The sequence below is a fragment of the Erpetoichthys calabaricus genome, chromosome 11 (genome assembly GCF_900747795.2).
Source record: "Erpetoichthys calabaricus chromosome 11, fErpCal1.3, whole genome shotgun sequence".
Classification (NCBI taxonomy): domain Eukaryota; kingdom Metazoa; phylum Chordata; class Cladistia; order Polypteriformes; family Polypteridae; genus Erpetoichthys; species Erpetoichthys calabaricus.
The window spans coordinates 110,345,054-110,364,242 of NC_041404.2; the positions used below are offsets into that span (position 1 = coordinate 110,345,054).

General features: G+C 38.7%; 2 protein-coding genes across 3 annotated transcripts in view; one reads left to right on the top strand and one right to left on the bottom strand.

Moving 5' to 3' along the window:
- Window positions 1-19,189, top strand: part of ctnna1 (catenin (cadherin-associated protein), alpha 1) — a 229,827-nt gene that overhangs the window by 77,455 nt on the left and 133,183 nt on the right. The window lies entirely within an intron of this gene.
- Window positions 2,955-7,673, bottom strand: lrrtm2 (leucine rich repeat transmembrane neuronal 2). Its single transcript, XM_051934151.1, has 2 exons — window positions 6,967-7,673; window positions 2,955-6,371 (listed from the first exon to the last, which is right to left on the bottom strand). Exons 1-2 carry the CDS (start codon window positions 6,968-6,970, stop codon window positions 4,735-4,737), a joined length of 1,641 nt encoding a protein of 546 aa, XP_051790111.1. The 5' UTR covers window positions 6,971-7,673; the 3' UTR covers window positions 2,955-4,734.

Consider the following 19,189-nt stretch of genomic DNA (forward strand, 5'->3'; position numbering starts at 1 on the left):
TTATGCTTTCTTAGTTTTTTCATTTTATGCATATTTTGTGCATCCAAATACAATGCTTAAATTGTTTTCTTTTTCTAGTGGCCATTAACCTAACCCCAGCCTGGCAGATGATGTCAATTGAATGTACGTGACGTTTAAAGTTTAGGGTCTTATAAGTGAAATATATAGTGAGCCATTGGTATAAAATAGTTGTCCAAGGAAAAGAGGAAGCTCAATTTAGTAATGGCCTAAGATGGATTTAGTCAGGGGTTAATTTTTGTCCTTTTGTGTGATAATCTTTTTCCAAACTGGATTAATGATGTCACATTGAGGGTTAGTTGTGAAACATTGGAGAATGAATATGAAACATTTAAGCTGTTTGCTGGTTTTTATTAGTCAACTTGTAGTTGTTGACCTGAATGGATTCCGTCTATTGCTACATGAACATTTGTTAAGATTTATGCCACCATTCAAGACAGAGTAAATAAGTGTTTTCTCATTACAGGAACTGTCTGGACAGACAGATGCATTTGGCTTCATTTTGTACTTTTAATAGCAAGCATTTTTCTGTCCTTTTAGTTTTAGAATTTAACATTATGCAAAACATTAATTATTCCCCTAATTTACTTAATCCAATTTGGGGTTTCAGGGTGGGATCTAGATACTATCCTGGCATTATTATAACACAAAGCATAAACTGTCCCCAGGTAGAGTGTCAGTCCATCACATAGCACATTTTGCTCAGAAAAATAAAGTAGCTGAGCAGAAACCCATGTAAATATGTGCAGACCATATAGATGGTGACTGGGTGAGTCTTCTGGACCCAGGAGGGAGTAGTGCTAACCATTGTACAAATGTGGGTCACTCTGTGAAACTTTGTTATTCACCACCTTGACTTCTGAAGGGGTACATGATTATGTATACTTAAGACTTGACTTATGGCAGCTTAATACTTACTCATTATGTAATTATTGTACTCATTTGTAAAGAATTTTCAGTGCAAGCTAAACATTGTTGTAATTACATGTACACCATACTTCCTGTTTTCAAAGCACATTTATAATACTGTTGCCTGAACATAAGAAGAGAGACAAATTTTGTAAAAACAAGCTAAGATATTTAAGTTTTTTTTTTTTTTTTTTTTTTTTTTTTTAAATCATTGGAGTATTTCAATATCCAGTGTATTTGTAATTTGCACAGCGTTTCAGGTTTGACAATCTTTAATGCTCATATTTAGTGAAAGTTTGTTTATGCTTGCAGTCTCATTTAATTTTGTAATTGCATGCACTTCAAAGATCTTTGCCTGTCAAAATTAAGTTCATATTTATTTACTAATTTTAATATTTTGAAATTTCATTTTCAAGTGTATATTTACTCACTATAATCATCCCTTTCTAAATCCTCATGAAGTTTGAGTGCTTATTTAGATTTTCTTCTTGTTTTAGCAGATTTATGAAACTGAAATGTCTAGTCTACCATTTAGCAAAACAATGGTACACTTCCTTGTACCCATATATAAAAAAGGCATGAAGTATGAGTTCAGATGTCTTGTCATTTTTGTAATTTTATTGCCCTGGGCCTCAACTATATTCTGTTGATCATTTTAATTTAAAAATCAGATGTAGTGTTTTTTAGCATCATTTCCAAATTAAAGGCTGCAAGAGCTGAATAAGCTTTACATGCTTGTAAACTTCAAAGATTACCCAAGTAGACATTACATTTAAAGAAAGAAATTGTAAATTTTGCTGAACCCATAAACACACACACACACCCCTGAAACTTACTTGGCCATCACAAGATCAAAAGAAAAGGTGTACAGCATAATGACAAATCATCCAAGCAAAATTCAAAATGCTGTCATGTACTGTATATTGCTCATGGCATAACATGTAGAATTGCTTAGAAATGTCAAATTGGTTAAATAGATTACTTTTTTCTTTTTAATGTTGATATTTTTATGTAAAAAGGTTATTATACATAACATAGCCTTTAATGTGTGAAAGTGCAGCATTTCATTTTTCCTGCACTGAAAATAATAAATAACGTGGGAATGCTCCAGATGAAAATAGCTTAAACAGGTTTGTTTCAGAGGTAGCATTTCCTATTTTCATTTACCTTTTTTTTTTTTTTTTTTGGTTTGTGTGCAATAGTTGAGGTGGTTAAGGGTTATTTAGATTTTCTTTTCAGTTTGACTTAAACGTTCTACCATATTTTCTAGAAAATTGCTCCACAGATGATTTTTTTTTTTTATTCATATAATTGCATTTTCTTCTCCCCACTTCTCTAGGTCAGAGAAATCTTTCTTTGTTGCGTTCTCCATTCCCCAACTCCCAACACCCCAACCACCATGGTTATATTCGCTTCTAGCATGTAATATGGACAAATGCATGTGTGCTTCTTGGTATGGTACAGTTTTAATATACAGAATCCAGCAACCCAATAGATGTGTTTACAACATTTCTGAATTATGTTGCTGTCAATTGTAAAGCATTCTCTGGCTGAAAATGCTGAAAACCATGCTACTCTCCCAAACCCCAGTCCATCTCCTATATTAAGCCACCAGACCAAAAGGACCCATTAATTATAACATTTTTATTTAAAAATATATGTCTTGAGGAAAAATTTTCTCCGTTAAAGCCACATCTTTTACCCACTATACATATATGAAATTGTATATTTAACATTTAAAAATTAAAAAAAAAAAAAAAAAAAAAAAAGGTAGAGCATTCATTGTGTGCTGAAGGATTGGCACAGATGAAGATGGGGTGAGTCATGGAGCCTGCATTGAAATCATTGGATGAGGCTGGGACGTACTGTTTTTGAAGTTCATGGTATACCAACACAGGTCACTCCTATTAGAAGAAAACAGTGAAATGATTAAATGTGTGGGCAGTATGCTACTTGCCACCAGCTAAAGGTCCCACTTGAATGTCCTTGTTCTTCAGAAAGCTGCAACATTAATTTTGAAGTGTAGGTTTGTTTCTTTGTGTTAGACTTTAATGTAAAATCAAACTTTGTTTGCCTGTCACTTATTATGTATGGCACATTTCGGAAAAACAGTTAATTCATCGTGTTATGGGAGACACTCGGGGAATGTCAGCACCCACCAAGACAAATTTTATGTAAGCATCATGTTTTAGGTAAGAATAATTTAATTTAGACTTTGTTGTTTAACTTAATTATTTAATGACTTTATCCTTTAAGGAGAGTTGATATTAGTGCTCAGACTTTTTTTTAACAGATTGCAGAGTGAAGCTAATTAGCATAGAGAGTATGCAACTGTGCTTAACATGGTGGGGTGTGTGGAATACTGTTGGATATAACAAATGTTATGCATGATTGAAAGATTATCGCTCTTAGTTGCACAGACCTTTTGACTATTAGTCATTATTTTAATGAATGTTATCCAGTTGCCCCACCCCAAACCTACCCTTTCTTTTAAATTGTGTTCTGTGTATATGTAAATTATTTTTAATTGAATAGCAATCTGTTACAATAAATATCTCCCCTTCAGATTGTGAGATGCTAAGATGTATGTCTGTGCCCTCTCTATATTTGATGTAAGCATCACGAGCAGATGCTTCTGCCTCGCAACTTTGGGTTATACAACATTTTTATTCTTAATTAGCTCCGTTTACTGCACAGACCTAGCTGGTAAGTGTATTTCATAAAAGGATGAAGCACAGTGCTTCACATTGATATGTTTTTAATCAAAAACAGTACACCCTCTGATACACACACGGCGATAGGTGAAAGCCAAGAATGTATGGTGTTTTTTAAACCTTAATTAAATGTTAGTGCCACTTTTGTCATTGTCTATTTAACTTAAATGGATCAGGTGACTGTAGCATTTTTCCTTCAATTCCCTTCATCAGTCACTATACTGATCAAAGATTCTTGGAATAGCCAGACATGTTGGATTTTTCATTGAAAGAATTTTTTGTATATGGTCTGTGCATGTTTACAACTAGAGAGGCCACAACCCCCATATTGTAGCTTTTAATTTAGGGTGTGAGTTATAATGGGATGGTCCGTTTTAAAATCACATAAGCAGTAGGTTGATTGTGTGCAAACATTTAAGCCTAGCATGAGTAAAGCAATAATGTACAGTGCTACATGTTCCACATTGCATTTCCCAATAGTAGTTATGCTGAGGGCACAGCTGGGATGGTTTAAAAAAATTATGCTTTTTTGGAATAAATCTTTTTAAAATTACACGTCACACCCTGAAATTGTGTAAGGTGGCAGCTAACTTTGTGGCTTTTGCATTAAGGTTAAACTCTTAACATGTTGAGAACTAAACTGGTTTCCATATTTGAGAAGATGATTTCCTTCGGTTTATTGACTGTACAAGAAATGTTAGTTCCCTTATAGAATCACAAGAGGGCAGAATAACTCCTCTTATTGTGCAACAAGGGAGCCAGGCTTTGAAGGCTGTAAATATTCACTTTTTCCCTTAATCATTCAGATTTTTAGCTCAGATGCTAACACTGTCTTGAAATTTTCTAATGTTTCCTCTTGTATAGCTTTCTTTTAATAAACCTTGGTTCTGTCTCCTGAACAAGAATTATTCAAGTAGCACCATTTCATTACTTTTTTACTTCATAGAAATAAAGCATGAATATGCAAATAGTAAAACATAAATAAAATGAAATGGGTATATTAATAAAATGCTGTACTTACAGTCACCTTTTTGTTTTAATTAAACCCTGTGTTTTGGGAGTGACTGAATGAGAAAAGGGAGTGAGAAACAACTCATACTTCACACTCTTTGTAAGGCAGCTGCTGACACTTGCACTGTCCATACCCGTTGATAATGACCAGTGCACCTTCCTCATGGCTAGGATCATATTCATTATAGGGGACCTGGGTGGCTAAGTCTGCCATAGGTTGCCTGGCCTGGTTTCTCATCTGTCGACGATTTTGAATGGCTGAGCAATGCCTAATCCGGCGCAGAGTTGGAGGGCAGCACTTGCGAGATATGAAAACCACAAAGATAATGAGGAAGAAGGAGAATAACAGAGCCATGGTACCAATGATGACTCGCTGAGTAAGAAGTGTATTGTCATCTTCAATATTGTCTTCCTCTGTAGTCTCTGTGCTCAGCAGAGTAGTAGTAGTTGGTCTAGGGGGATTAATTGTAGGATAAGTGGTTCTGGTAGTAGTTGTAGTAATAGTCATTGTAGTCAAGCTCCCTATAGTCTGTGCATAGTCCTGTGTAGGCATTATTCCAAAAAAATCACTGCTGGCTTCCTGTATGAAAGTTGCCTCCGGGGAACCCGTAGTTGGTGCAGCTACTGCTGCTGAAAAATTCTGGCAGAGCTGGAATCCAAAAACAGCGTCCAGTATTTCCTCGCCTTGCGCATATTCCGGGCTGTAACATAATATGGAGTGTTCCCACCTGCCCTTAAAATTGCTAAGCCAAGTAGCCAGTGAGCAGATCCTTTTGGTACATTCCCATAAGTTACCAGAAAGCCCAATGTTGCTTAGAGATTTCCACCGGCTCAAAATCCGCATGTCCAGGCTGGTCAGTTTATTAGAGTCCAACAGTAGAACCTTAAGGTTTGGCATGGTCTCAAACACGTCTGGGCCAATGGAGCGAATCTCATTTCCTGTAAGGTCAAGTTTTTCTAGGGTGGTCCATATCCACTCCATTCCACATGTCAAGTTACTGATTTTGTTCCATTGTAGGTAAAGTGTCTGCAAGCCTATGAGCCTTGGGAAGTGAGCTAAATTAATTTTGCTTAACTGATTATGTTCCAGGTGGAGTTCTCTCAACTTGATTAAGCCAGCAAAGCCATTTCTGGCTAGGCTTCTTAGACGATTGTTGCTCAGGTCAAGAAATTCTAAGCTGCGGCAATCCCAAAAGATGCGGACAGGAGTGGTGCGTAGTGAGTTGGAACGAAGGTGCAAAGTTTGTAGTTTGCGTAAGCCATGAAAAAGCTCTGGTTCCAGAGATGTCATTAAATTGAAAGAGAGGTCCAGATTTTGAAGATTGATGAGGTGAATGAAGGTGCTGTTGGGCAACTGGAAGATGCGGTTGGAGCTCAGAACTAACTCCTTTAATTTGTACAGTCCCTGGAAGGCATCCTCCCTCACTGCTGTAATTTGGTTGTGATCTAGATGGAGCCAGGTCAGCTGAGTGAAAGCAGAGAACTGGTCTGGACGCAGTTCTGTGATGCTGTTGTGCCTCAAAGAAAGGCCTAAAGCACCTCTGTCCACCCCATCCGGTGGAGAATGTAGACTCTGGGAGTCGCAATAAAAGAGCAGATCCTCACAACGACATTTCTGAGGGCAGGCTGTGCCGGATGCAGGGAGCAAACGTAGCAGCATACTGATCACATAAAGTGCCGCTGGTGTTGGACCCACCAATGGCCATCTTGAATGGAAACCTGAGGAATTAACAAAATAAATCTTGAGCCTCAAAAAAAAAAAAAAAAAAGCAAGGGTGCTTTACCAATTTGATGTTCTATAATGGCAGCTTTTTGGCTTTAAATAAAGCAGTAACTCATTTTGTCAATTTGTTAACGTGTTTAAAAAGTATTTTTGTATGTGCTTGTTTTTCACCTTTCATTGGTAGACAGTTCCCTTTAACTTTAATACATCTAAATGTAATTTTGCACAAAACTATATATTTTAATATACAGGGATGTCTATACCATTATGACTTCAGTAGATTTTTTTGATTCCTCGTAAAAACAATTCAAATTTAACATTAAGGAAAATCAAAAATGTTTCAGTAATTCAGTTATCCAACAATGTTGCATTTTGTGCTGCCTGCAACTCAGTTAAGCATTGTATTGATGTAACAACGTTCTCTATAATAAGCCTTTTAAAGAGTGAATGTCTCAAGCAGGTTGTCATTTGTGTTATTGTATATTTCTGTTCAGATAAATGACATGTTTGGCAGAGGCATTTAATTTACTCAGTTAGCCCCCACCACCCCCACCCCATTTTGAAACCCATTGTATAAAAGAGCAAACTTACCCATTCTTTTGTGCACATTGGAGGCTGCATTCAACTATCCTCCTCTGCAGACTCCTTGAGCAACGAGATGGAAAGAAAATCCATGAGGGAAAAAGCCCTTTTGAAAAATCACAAAAGGAATTGCTCTTTCCTTAAGTAAAGCAATGCTTAGTCTCTCCAGCTGTAACGAAAGCAGAAATTCCATGTCAAGCCACAGCTTTTTTGTTTAAATCCACCGCTTTAAAAAAAAAAAAAAAAAAAAAATGTTTCTGTAAGACGGAGAGATTTTTTTTTTTTGAGGCATTTGCTTAAACTTCATATGTTGTAATCCTAAAATATCGTGCACCCCCCCCCCCCCCCCCCCACCCCTCCACACGCCGATCTTGTCAATTCAGTTGGTTATTTAAGGATCAATCTTCTTTCACGGCTGGGGGTCCACCTGCCTTAACTTGTTGATGGCTGAAAAGACCCTGTGCTGATTCAGGTTTCAGAGTACAGGTCCCAGCAAATATGTAGCACACAGAGCAGTCAGTTCTGATGCAGGAAGTGCTAAAAAAAGGGGAAAAAATACAAAATAAGTCAGAGCTGCAGAGAGATCCTTTGGTGTGCTTTTCTGTTGCAGCCACTCACTGCTACAGTATGGTGGCGGGCTGGCGTTGACCAGTGTGTGTGTGTGCGCGCAGTCTCTCTCCTCTCTCTCTCTCTCTCTCTCTCTCTCTCTCTCTCTCTCTCTCTCTCTCTCTTATATATATCCACTCTTGCTTGCTTTCTTGCATGTTTGCTCCGTTTCTGTGGTGCTCTTGTTCCCTCACTGTTTTTTAACAAGCTCTCCACTGCTTGAACCTGTTGACTAATACAAGGTGTGAGAAGTGCAGAGAAGATTGTATCTTTCATAATTAATTTCACAATCATAATTTAAAAGAAAAGCTTGGAAATTCCTGTATTTCATCTTTATATAAGTAATGTTAGAACCTGAGTTCTTTTTTTTCTAATGGTGAGGTATGGTTTATATAGTTCTGATTTTGTAAATGCTGCTAAAAATGAATATAGGTACAATGATGAATGGTAATATCTGACCTTTTGTAAAGCCTTTTTCCACTTCGCTGATATGTTAGGCTAAAAAAACAAACATTTTTCTGTTTCATTATTAAGTCGGAGGTTTGTCTTCTGACTTTTGTCACCATGATTGAAGCTTATTTGGTTCATTGTGTTTACGAGGTTTGATTCAATTCACATTAGCTGAAATGTGTGGAGGTCCCCCGAAATAAAACAGTTGTACATAGGATACTCATTAACGGCAACACCTTAAACACTAATTGTTATAATATTGCCAGCAGAGAATATTTGCCCCAACATTTTGTAGTGAATTTAGCAATGTCTGCCATTATTTGCTTCCTTAAAAGGGCCACTGTATTAATTAATTCACAACTAATCATATTAGCTTATTTATTTTTGAGATCTCCATGATTTATTGGGATATATCTTAGTGAAAGTTTGGAATGTGCCATTTGTTAAATTTCTCCTTAATTTGGCATCTTCCTGCATCAGTTGAGGCAGTAAATGTTGGCCTGAATGGAAAAACTTTTTTATGAAAGTAATTCCCACAACCAAACATTGTCGGTGCACACATTTAATTTTTCACTACATATGTACAGTACCACTATTTTGGTAATTATCAATTTAAGGATATAAATTGAGTTTTTTAGGTTTCAGTATTGAGCCATCATCAACCACATTTACCTTGGGGGGGGGGGGAATGTAATAAAGGTAAAAGCTTAAGTTAAGACTTCCTCATGTAAAACTGTAGTGGCTGCTTGTGTGAGGATTTATAACGTTAGTACTGGCCTTTATTAAAATCAAGTTTTCAAATGACAATCTATCCACTTCTGACCTCTCCTCCAATTGGGACAGGTAATCCCTGTCCCAAAAGCATAGGAAATAAGGTTGGGATCACCCTGGGGTGGATCTTATCAATCACAGGGAATGCACACTTGTTAATTTAACCTGTACTCTTTTGAAGAACAGGGGGAAAAGCAAAGTACCCAAAGAACCATGCAGTCACAGGAATCATGAAATACTGTGCATTAGCTGTGGAGTTTGAATTTTCATACCTTTAGTGTGTGATCTATAAAACATTTTTGTAAAAGCTTGCACTATTATCTCAAAAATTAATCACAGCAGTTTGAGACAATGTTATAATTGAGTCAGATTTTTTTAAGGTTATGCCACTACTACTAGGTGATTAAACTGGTTGATTCTGTTGAACCAGATAGCGAGAGAGGCTGTACTTCTGTCATTTCAACAGAGGTGGACATCTGCAGTCAAATCTGTTTGAGTTACAGAGCATTAACAATTACAGTGGTGATGTTCACGAACTTCATACTGTTACTCTCATGCTTTGTAACATTCATAGGTGAAGATACAGGCAGCACTGGGCTGCAGCAGCAGCATTATAGAAAACATCAAAGCGTAACATTAGTACTGCCTCATTGTACAGTGGATATGAATACATGAAAAAAGGTTACTAATTACTATTACTCAAAAACACTGTCCTGTTCTCATTTTATCATATTCTGTGTAATCTCTCCATCTGCTATAGAAAAAAATGTGCATTATTCAGTTCAGCCGTGCTTTTGCTTCATTAATTTGCTACTTTTTCTTTATTTCCTCTGTTTTTATAACTTTAATAAGAACTTAAAGTTGATCGTTGTTTGATATTGCAAATTTGATGATATGGTGCTGGACAACAATGTTGACTTTTTCAAAAACCCAAGACTATGAACTAATAAACTGGTTGCATTTTTTTTTTTTTTATCTGAAATTGATGTGTCCCTCAGTCTGCTGAAGTGTTTCACAATCCTGTATGATATTTTTACCTGAATCACACTCGATTCATGAAAGGAGAAAACGCCCCTCTCGTCAAATACTGTCTGTGGGTCATCTTGGAACTTAAAGGTTAAACTGGGACACAAGGCCACAAAAGATTAGAAGGACTTTTCTAAGATAAATGCTGTAATCCAGGGAAGCAATGGAAATTACTCCCAATCCCAAAGTGGTTGAGGAAAAAACAGGCAGTAGTTACAACCTTTGATGGCACGTTTGTCAATCTTATTTAAACTTGGTTGTCTAGAGCACTGCAGTGGATGGTGGGAACTGAAATTCTGACTTAAGAATTTGCGCAAGGTTAATACCGACAATGCTTATAGCCACATTGCAAGCACTTGATGAACATACCTCTGGGTTTCGCTGAACTTTTCTCCTTTCACTTTTCTTATGCAGACAGTGTACAATTTGCATAAAGCAACACACCCTATTTCTCTGTGAGATTGTTTTCAGCGCTGTAGTGAAACCGGGCACACAGTGCATTAGAGTGTAATAGTGCTGTAGCAAATGCTGTAGGTCAAATACAGTGGAACCTCGGGTCACAACCATAATTCGTTCCAAAGTCCTGGTCGCAACCCAATTTGGTTGTGACCCAAAGTAATTTCTCCCATAGGATTGTATGTAAACACAATCGATCTGTTCCGGACCGGACCGTATGAACTGTGTGAAAATATTTTTTTTAAAGATTTTTAAGCACAAAAATAGTTAATTATACCATAGAATGCACAGTATAATAGTAAACTAAATGTAAAAATTGAATAACACTGAGAAAACCTTGAACAGAGAAAACTAACATTGCAAGAGTTCATGCTACAGACTTACGAACCACTTGCTGTAAATACTTTTTTTTTTTTTTTTTATACATTATATATATATACACACTCTTTTAGGGCTAATTTTTTTTTTTTTTTCTTTTCTCCCAGGGCTGAATATTTTTCCAAAAACTAACATTTTTTAAAAAAGAACACAAAGCAGTTGTTTAACATATCAAATCAACAAAAAATGTTTACTTTTGACAAATGTTACTGTCTTGCATGTTGTTTGAGCCTGCATACTCTCTGATTTCACATACATTTTACACAGCAAAGTCTGATCTCGCTCAAAGCAGCCAATTTCAGTCATTGCCACATTGCACTCCTTACAATATGTGTTGCTTTGATGCCTATTTTTCAATTGTCTGTTGCTGCACTTTCTCACATATATTGTTAGTGTGTACTGTAGAGAGACAAGTCACCCATTTGCCATCGTGCCATGCCACTGCCACCAAGTTTTCTGCCTGCAAGAAAACCGTATTGTCACCTCTTTTCATCTTCTGAAACTTTATGAACTTTGTCTGGCATTATAGCCTGGCTCACCCCATGGGATTTGCTTCTGTTCATTACAGAAGTAAACAAAACTTTGCAGCAGCCCGTACCTATCACCACGCTGCATAACCTGTCCAAAGCCACCAGGGGACAAAACATGCTCCCTGAAGTTATATCACCAGTTCTGTCCCATCTCTATTTGTAATGCCACAGCGCGCTTCATCTCGTCTTTTGTTGTGGGTTTCCACTTTGAAAAACGAGAATGCGATGCAAACGCAGCCCGCGATTCAAAAAAATTCTCTGCCTACCTGTTTGTCTCGTCTGACAGTAGCTGAAAAGCAGCATCAGGAGAGAGCAGCCTGAAGTACAGCAGCTGGTGATCTGTCGTGTCCAACAGCAAGCCATGCCGTCTTGTAAACTCCGGTAGCCAGATCGGCTCTCAACGGATCAATGTCTGTGTATTTATCCCATGCGAACCTTGACGTAGATGCATCGGCTGCGCGAAGGCACTCAACTGGCAGCAGATCCGCTGGCGCGGCGTCGGCTGGTGTCTGATCAGCTGATGCCGGCTTCTCACTCTCTTGCTCGATCTCCTGATCACTGCCAATAAAATCAGATTCTGAAAAATCAAGAGTCCGACTCTGCAATAATGCGCAAAACATCGTCTGCCGAGTGTTTTCTTTCCTGCACTCTCTTCGCTCCCTTGTCACATGTCGATGCCATCTTGCCATTGTTTACATTTCGCTACTCATGCACACGCAAGGATTATTTGCCGAGTCAGCGAGTCTAGCATTCCTCCAAGCACAGAGGGAATGCCTGTGACGTGACAGTGAGATTTGTCGCCATTAACAGCTGATTGTCGCCCTCTATCCCTGGATGTCGACTTTTGTCGACATTCGCCTTCAACCCCTCCTGTCGACAGAAGTCGACATCCGCCCTAAAAGAGTTAAATGAGTTTTAAGCACGGGAAAAAAAAGGAACATTTGAAAAATCTTAAATTTATACAAAAACTAACCATAAACAACCAAGAAAACTAACCTTGCATGAGTCGAGTACTGGCATGAAGGAAGTGAGGAGGAACTGGGTGGAGAGATTAGTTTTGAGGTAAAGTCTGTGATGATGCGGGTTCACTGCATGCTCCCATCTTGCTTCCGGGAGCCCTTAAACCCGTCACCGTCGGTAATGTTATCGATGAGCACGACAGTGAGGCACTACAATGGAGCAAGGGGATGGTGCAAAAAGTGCCAAGTACTTTTATGCAAATCAACAAAACAACAATCAAAAACAAAGTCCAAATTAAAGTGCAGTGCTTTCAGAATCCTTCAATAAATAATCCAATATAAACAGAAGTGAAGTGGAGGTTAAAATCCAATAGAGAAAAGTCTTCATTGAATACAAGGTTAAAACAATGCTGGAAGCAGTCTTTAAAAATAAGCCCGGTGCATTCTTTAACTGGTGACCCCCTGCTTCTCCCTATCCAAGCTTTGCAGCAGGGGAGGCACTCTACCTGCAGCTGTCCTTTCCTTCTGGTCTGGAGGCCTCCTGATCCCTGGCTTCAGTCGCGCACTCTCCAGACTGAGACTTGGCTTTCCTGGCGACCAGGACGCCCACGTCAGGGAATTCACCGCCCAAGCCTCACAACTCCTGCTGCCTTCTCGGCCTTGCGCAGCCAGCCGTCCTTCTTGTCACTTCAGCTCTCTGATCGCTCAGCTGGAGGGACTGCTTCCTTCTGCCCCACCGAGTGTCGGCCAAACACCCCTGCTTGGGCTCACTGTCCATTTGCCTGCCCTCAAGCGCTCGCTGACACCGGTTCTTTCCACACTGCTTCCTGCTTACTTCCTCACTCCGCAACCTCCCATCTCTTTTCTTTCCTCCCTTTAGCTGCCTCGCACTTCTATTTATGAAGAGGACGTGGCAGCTGTAGCAACCAGCAGCCCCGGGACCAATTACGGATGTGGACGGTTTCCCACCTGTGCACTTAGGTGTGAAATGCCCACACCACGAATTCCCCTGGAACTGCTTCAGCCACTCAATCACCACAGCCCCTCGCTAAGCTGCAAGTGCAGCAATTATTTAAAACTGGCCTCTTGACGTGCGCCGTGCACCCGCTATACCACTAAGTCCCTCTACGCGATGCACGTCTGACTGAGAACAATGTACTGTACAGGGAGAGACTAGACACGTGTGGAAATCGGAAGGGAAACTGGCTTGTTCGTCACCCAAGTGGTTGTGAACAAATGTAAACGTTTGGCAAACTTTTTGGTCGTAACTTGATTTGTACGTGTGCAGGGACATTCGTGACCCAAGATTCCACTGTATCAACAAATGTGAAATTAGTAGACTTTTCTTTTTTTCTCTACAACATTATCAAATTTCAGTCAAATCTGTCAAGGCATTTTTGAGACTTTAAGGTATTTAGTTTTTCTGTTGTGAGGGTTTGTTTTAGCCCCAAATATAGACATCAATGTAATTTCTTAGTGGCCACCTACTGCTGTAGATATCCTGTCCTGCCAAATTTTAGCTCTTTAGCTAAACAGGAAATAGTGTTTTTGTTGATGAGTGAATCAGTCAGTTAACTTTGCATTTTTTTTTTTTTGTGTACAGTGATCCCTCGCTATATCGCGCTTCGCCTTTCGCGGCTTCACTCCATCGCGGATTTTATATGTAAGCATATTTAAATATATCGCGGATTTTTCGCTGCTTCGCGGGTTTCTGCGGACAATAGGTCTTTTAATTTCTGGTACATGCTTCCTCAGTTGGTTTGCCCAGTTGATTTCATACAAGGGACGCTATTGGCAAATGGCTGAGAAGCTATCCAACTTACTTTCTCTCTCTCTCTCTCTCTCTCTTGCGCTGACGTAGGGGGGTGTGAGCAGGGGGGCTGTGTGCAGCTGCTTCCTGAAGGACATGCTGCACGGAGCTTCGCATACTTAAAAGCTCAAAGGGCACGTATTGATTTTTTATCTCTCTCTCTATCTCTCTCTCTCTGCTCCTGACAGAGGGGGTGTGAGCTGCCGCCTTCAACAGCTTTGTACCGGCGGTGCTTCGCATACTTAAAAGCCAAAAAGCCCTATTGATTTTTTTTTTGACTGCTTGCTTTGCACTCCTTTGAAAAGGAAGATATGTTTGCATTCTTTTAATTGTGAGACAGAACTGTCATCTCTGTCTTGTCATGGAGCACAGTTTAAACTTTTGAAAAAGAAACAAATGTTTGTTTGCAGTGTTTGAATAACGTTCCTGTCTCTCTACAACCTCCTGTGTTTCTGCGCAAATCTGTGACCCACGCATGGCATTCTAAAAATAACCATATAAACATATGGTTTCTACTTCGCGGATTTTCCTATTTCGCGGGTGGCTCTGGAACGCAACCCCCGCGATGGAGGAGGGATTACTGTATGTGTGAAGGTTTTCTTTTATTGTTCAAAACATGTCCAACTGTGCTGGCTAATTTGGATAGTAAGGGACACGTGGTCCAAAATATAAATTTCTTACAGCCTTATATATAAAGTGAAGTACTTCTAAACAAAATATAAATTTCTTACAGCCTTGTATATAAAGTGAAGTACTTCTAAAATTAGTCCTAAAGGACTCTGGTAGCCAGTGTAATGATGCTAAGACAGATGATGTATGCTAATGTTTTCTATTTAGTTACAACTCTCCCTGCATTTTGAACCAGTTAAGCACAGCTATCTTTTAGGTAATTCCTGATAGAAGTGCATTGCAATAATCTGGATGGTTAAAGGCAAAAGCATGTATTAACTTAATACCCCTAATGTGTGATTTGAAGTTTAGCTCTGAGTCCAAAGTGATGCCTAGATTGTTTACTTTGGACCTTGTTTATAAAGCCAGATAGCCTAGTTAATTCCTAAAGTCCTCAGCTTTTGTTTGCTGACTTTTTTTTTTTTTTTCCCCCCCCAGAAGCTAGTAATTCACTTAGTGCTAGGCTATAAGTTCTAGGATCATCATCAGATCTGTGTCATCTGCATAACTGGTAATTCCCTTTGTTTCTGAATGAGCAGGCCTCGTGAGAGCATGTAAAGTGAAAATATCACTGTGGTAGATAATTCCTGGATAGAGGTTAGATTTATTTACTGAGGCATCTATCTTTCCTCAGATATTCTGACCCTTTTGTGGCTACATCAGAAAAATGTGAAGGCTCTGGATTGTCCATCAGTCTAACCTCAATATCACTGAGCCACTTTGGGGAGATGTCAAAAGTGCAGTTCATTCAAGACTGCTAACAAATTTACAGGACCTGGTGGCTTTTTGCCAAGAAGAACGGGCAGCTCTACCATGTGAGAAAGTCAAGGGCCTCATCCACAACTATCACAAAAGATCACATGTCATTATTAATGCTAAATGGGGCAATTCATACTATTAAGAAGTAAGGGTATGCAAACTTTTGAACAGGGACCTTCTCATTATTTTCCTTATTACTATGTTTAATACTAGAATCCCTGAAGCCTACGAAAAAGTCATAATGCCGGGCCACTTTAAATTCCTTCGCACAAATTTTACACTGGCTGTTACAGACTTGAATCAAATGTATGTTTTTATTCTATAATAGCAACTCACTGCTCAAAACTGTAAATGCAGGAAAGACCCAGAATCAAATGCTTGGTTCTTATCTGTGCTTCAGCCAAGTAGACAGGTCTGTCTTGTACCCTAACCCAATTTTCTTCGGTTATATTCTTGAATAAAAGCACACTTGTTATACCTTTTGTGAAAGTGTTTATTTGATAATTGGACTTCAGTCTTCACACATTATACACTTCATATCAACATTTTGTCATTAGTACTATAACATGAAAACTTTTTCTATTTTACCTATGTGTTCATTTATTGCCTCACATTTCCTGTCATCCTACATTTACCCAGATCGTTGTAGACACGCATGAAATTGTATGTATTTCAAATAACGACACACTATTTACCTTATACCAGTGCTACTCCACTTCATGTACTTCAGGGGCCAACAACTGGGAATTAGCCTGACTAAAAGGCTGCAATGCAAAAAAAGTTAACATTTTCTGACATTTTTGGCTTTAATTATTTCCTAAAGATTGAAGTTAGAATGTTTTAAAACTAGTAAATCTAACCCCAAATGCAAACAAAATTTATTAATGTTTAATAAACAATCCTTCAAAAGAATAATAAATGTAGAAATTAGCACTTGATTTAAAGTTGAGTTATCATAAGACTTCACTTGTTATCACTAGATAAGAACAATTTTAATAAATAACATTTATCTGAAAATGGGAGTAAAGTAAAAATACATCTTAGAATAATTATGAAAGCTATTGGAAACTTTTAATGTAATTTAGATCAAATAACATTTTATTGCGTCATCTACTTTTGCTCTTTAAATGCCTGCATATAAGGATAATATGTAAGTTCCATGAATACTGCCATGCTCCACCATAAATACAAACGATAATACAATCGGGATGCTTATTAACGTTCCCTCTTGTCAACCTTAAACAGTTTATTTATACATCTTGTGAGATTTGCCCGGACACCACCAATCAGAAACCACATCTTTATAAATTGCACACGTTTATTAAACATAAACACAGTCCCAACACTACACACAATGCACTCAGCAATAATAACCTCAATAAGTCTGTTTCTCAGTCCTTGGCCGCCTCTATTATTCTCCTCCTGGGAGCTTCATCCTGCTCCCACTCCCAACTCTGGCTCTCCGACTGTTAGGAGGCGGTTCCTTTAATTCCTGCCCGGATGTGCTACAGGTGGCTGAATACGATCTTCCGGCCACACTTCCTGGTGTGGCGGAAATGTTGCCCTTTGCCCCGGAAGCACTCCAAGCGTCCCTGGCAGGTTCATCTGCCATCTTGCCTGGTGTGGTGGAAGTGACAGTTCCCCAGGTCCCATGAGGCTTAAAGCACCCCCTGGCGGTGGCCACGGTTCCCAACAGGTCAAAACCTTTTTGTCCCTTTCCCGAGGTCCTCTTTTTATCCAGGGCGACTGCCCCCTTGTGCCCCGGAAGCTGTTGCTGTCCCTTTCCGGTCCCTCCAGGCATCCCGGCCAGGTAATGACCCCAGTCATCTGTGACAATCTTTAAGTCCACAAACCTGTCAAATAAAAACATTGTACATGATGAAAATTCAGTTATGACAAACTATATACACACAGAATCTGGTTCTTTTGTGAAAAATGTGCCCTGCAGTTATTTTCAACAATAACTCATATGTACGTTAAAATACATTTAATGTAATCCTTTGTACAAAACACATATTGTAAACTTGTCTAAAGTGAAGACTGGGTTTGCATTTTGCTGACCAGTTTTTGTCAGGCTGATATCCAGATGTTGCAGCATGCAGACAGTCTGTTAGGTGCTTGTCAGAGAGGGAATTGTTTTGTTTGCACTTGATAATCGCCATTGCTGAAAATGCGCTTTTATATGCATAACGGGACGCAAAACTGGTCAAAATTTGTGCAAGTTAGGACAAGACCATACTCTCTGCCTGATACATAACGTATCCAGAAGTTCAAAACTAATTCCTCTTTATACTTATGCTGTAAAATGTAGTCATTCTGTGAATCGATAAGCCTTTTCAAATCTTTTCTTTTGAAGCACCAAAGATTTCTGAGCTCCGACGCAGATTTCACTTCAGTAATAAATGGATTTTCAAATGCACAAATCATTGGTTTTAGGTCATTAAAACGATGAACTCCGCTGGGTGGAAAGCAGTGCTGCGCAGCTGACCAACTCGAGCACTCTGGGATGGAAAAAAGTAAAATCGCCTTGATGAAGCTGTTCTTGATAGAGAAGTAGCTTTTCCTGAAAAGCCAGAACATTACTAACAAGAACAGGGAAAATTGTCTTGTTTCCTTGTAACTTCAGTTTAAGTGCATTTAAATGCCTTGTGATGTCGGTAAGAAAAGCAACATCCAGTATGAATTTTTTGTCATTGACATATGCCAGATCAGTGTGCTCCTTCTGCTGAATAAACTGTTGAATTATTGGGCGCAAATCCATAAACCTAAAACCTTAATAAAACGCTACTTCGGCTTAACCATCGAACTTCTGTGTGTAGTGTGATGTCGTGATAGTGCGTTTCATATTCCTCCACTAAAGACCGAAACTCTCTGTGCTTTAGTGACTGTCCTCGGGTGTAATTTACAATCCCAGCTGTCAGCTAAGTTAGGTACAGCCAGCCTCCCATCAGCAGGGAGTTTCCCTCATTTTATACCCAGCTTGTTTAACAAAAAAGAGAGAATATGGCAGTTCAATTTGAGGTTCTACATAGATCGTTATAGCTTGCAGTCGCACCCTGGATTGGAACGTGCAGAAGCACAGTGTTTCTTACAGATGAGCTATCGGCACACTCGGTCTTAAGCAATACGCCCTTGTCAGCACCGCACACATACAAGACCAGTTGCAGCAATTTCTTATTCTGTCACAAGGTGTGTGCAACTTCAGCAGTCTAGACCATACTTACAGTATTTCCTCATTCTTCGTACACACATAGCTTATACAATGTCAAAGGTTACATAAAGTTAGTTCAATACATTGCATTATTAATAGCACAAGAAATACATTCTTATAGCTTAATATCTACATTTAGATTACATTTGTTTGGATAGTTTAACACATTCTTATTTAATGCCTAAGTGACACATTCCTGTAATTTATATTAGCACCACACTTATTATTCAGGAACACTGAAGCTTCTTAACTCTAAATCGCGAATGTGACTGAAAGAATAAAAGTGGGGGAAAAAACACTTTTACAAGTACTATAAATTTGCACTGGCTTTTACAGGCACAAATCAAATGTATGTTTTTATTGTATAATATTAACAATAAGAGTAGCTCACTACTCAAAACGGTAAATTTTCCGGGGAGCCAGTTTCAAACTCACAACCTCTGGGTTATAAGTCAACAGATCTTACCAGTACACCACGGACGTTGTCGTATTGTACTTGCACCTTCTGTGAAAATGTTTTTGATATTTGGCCATCAGCCTTCACACATTATACAGTTCATATCTACATTTTGTTGTTTATTACTAAAATATGAAAATGTTACAAACT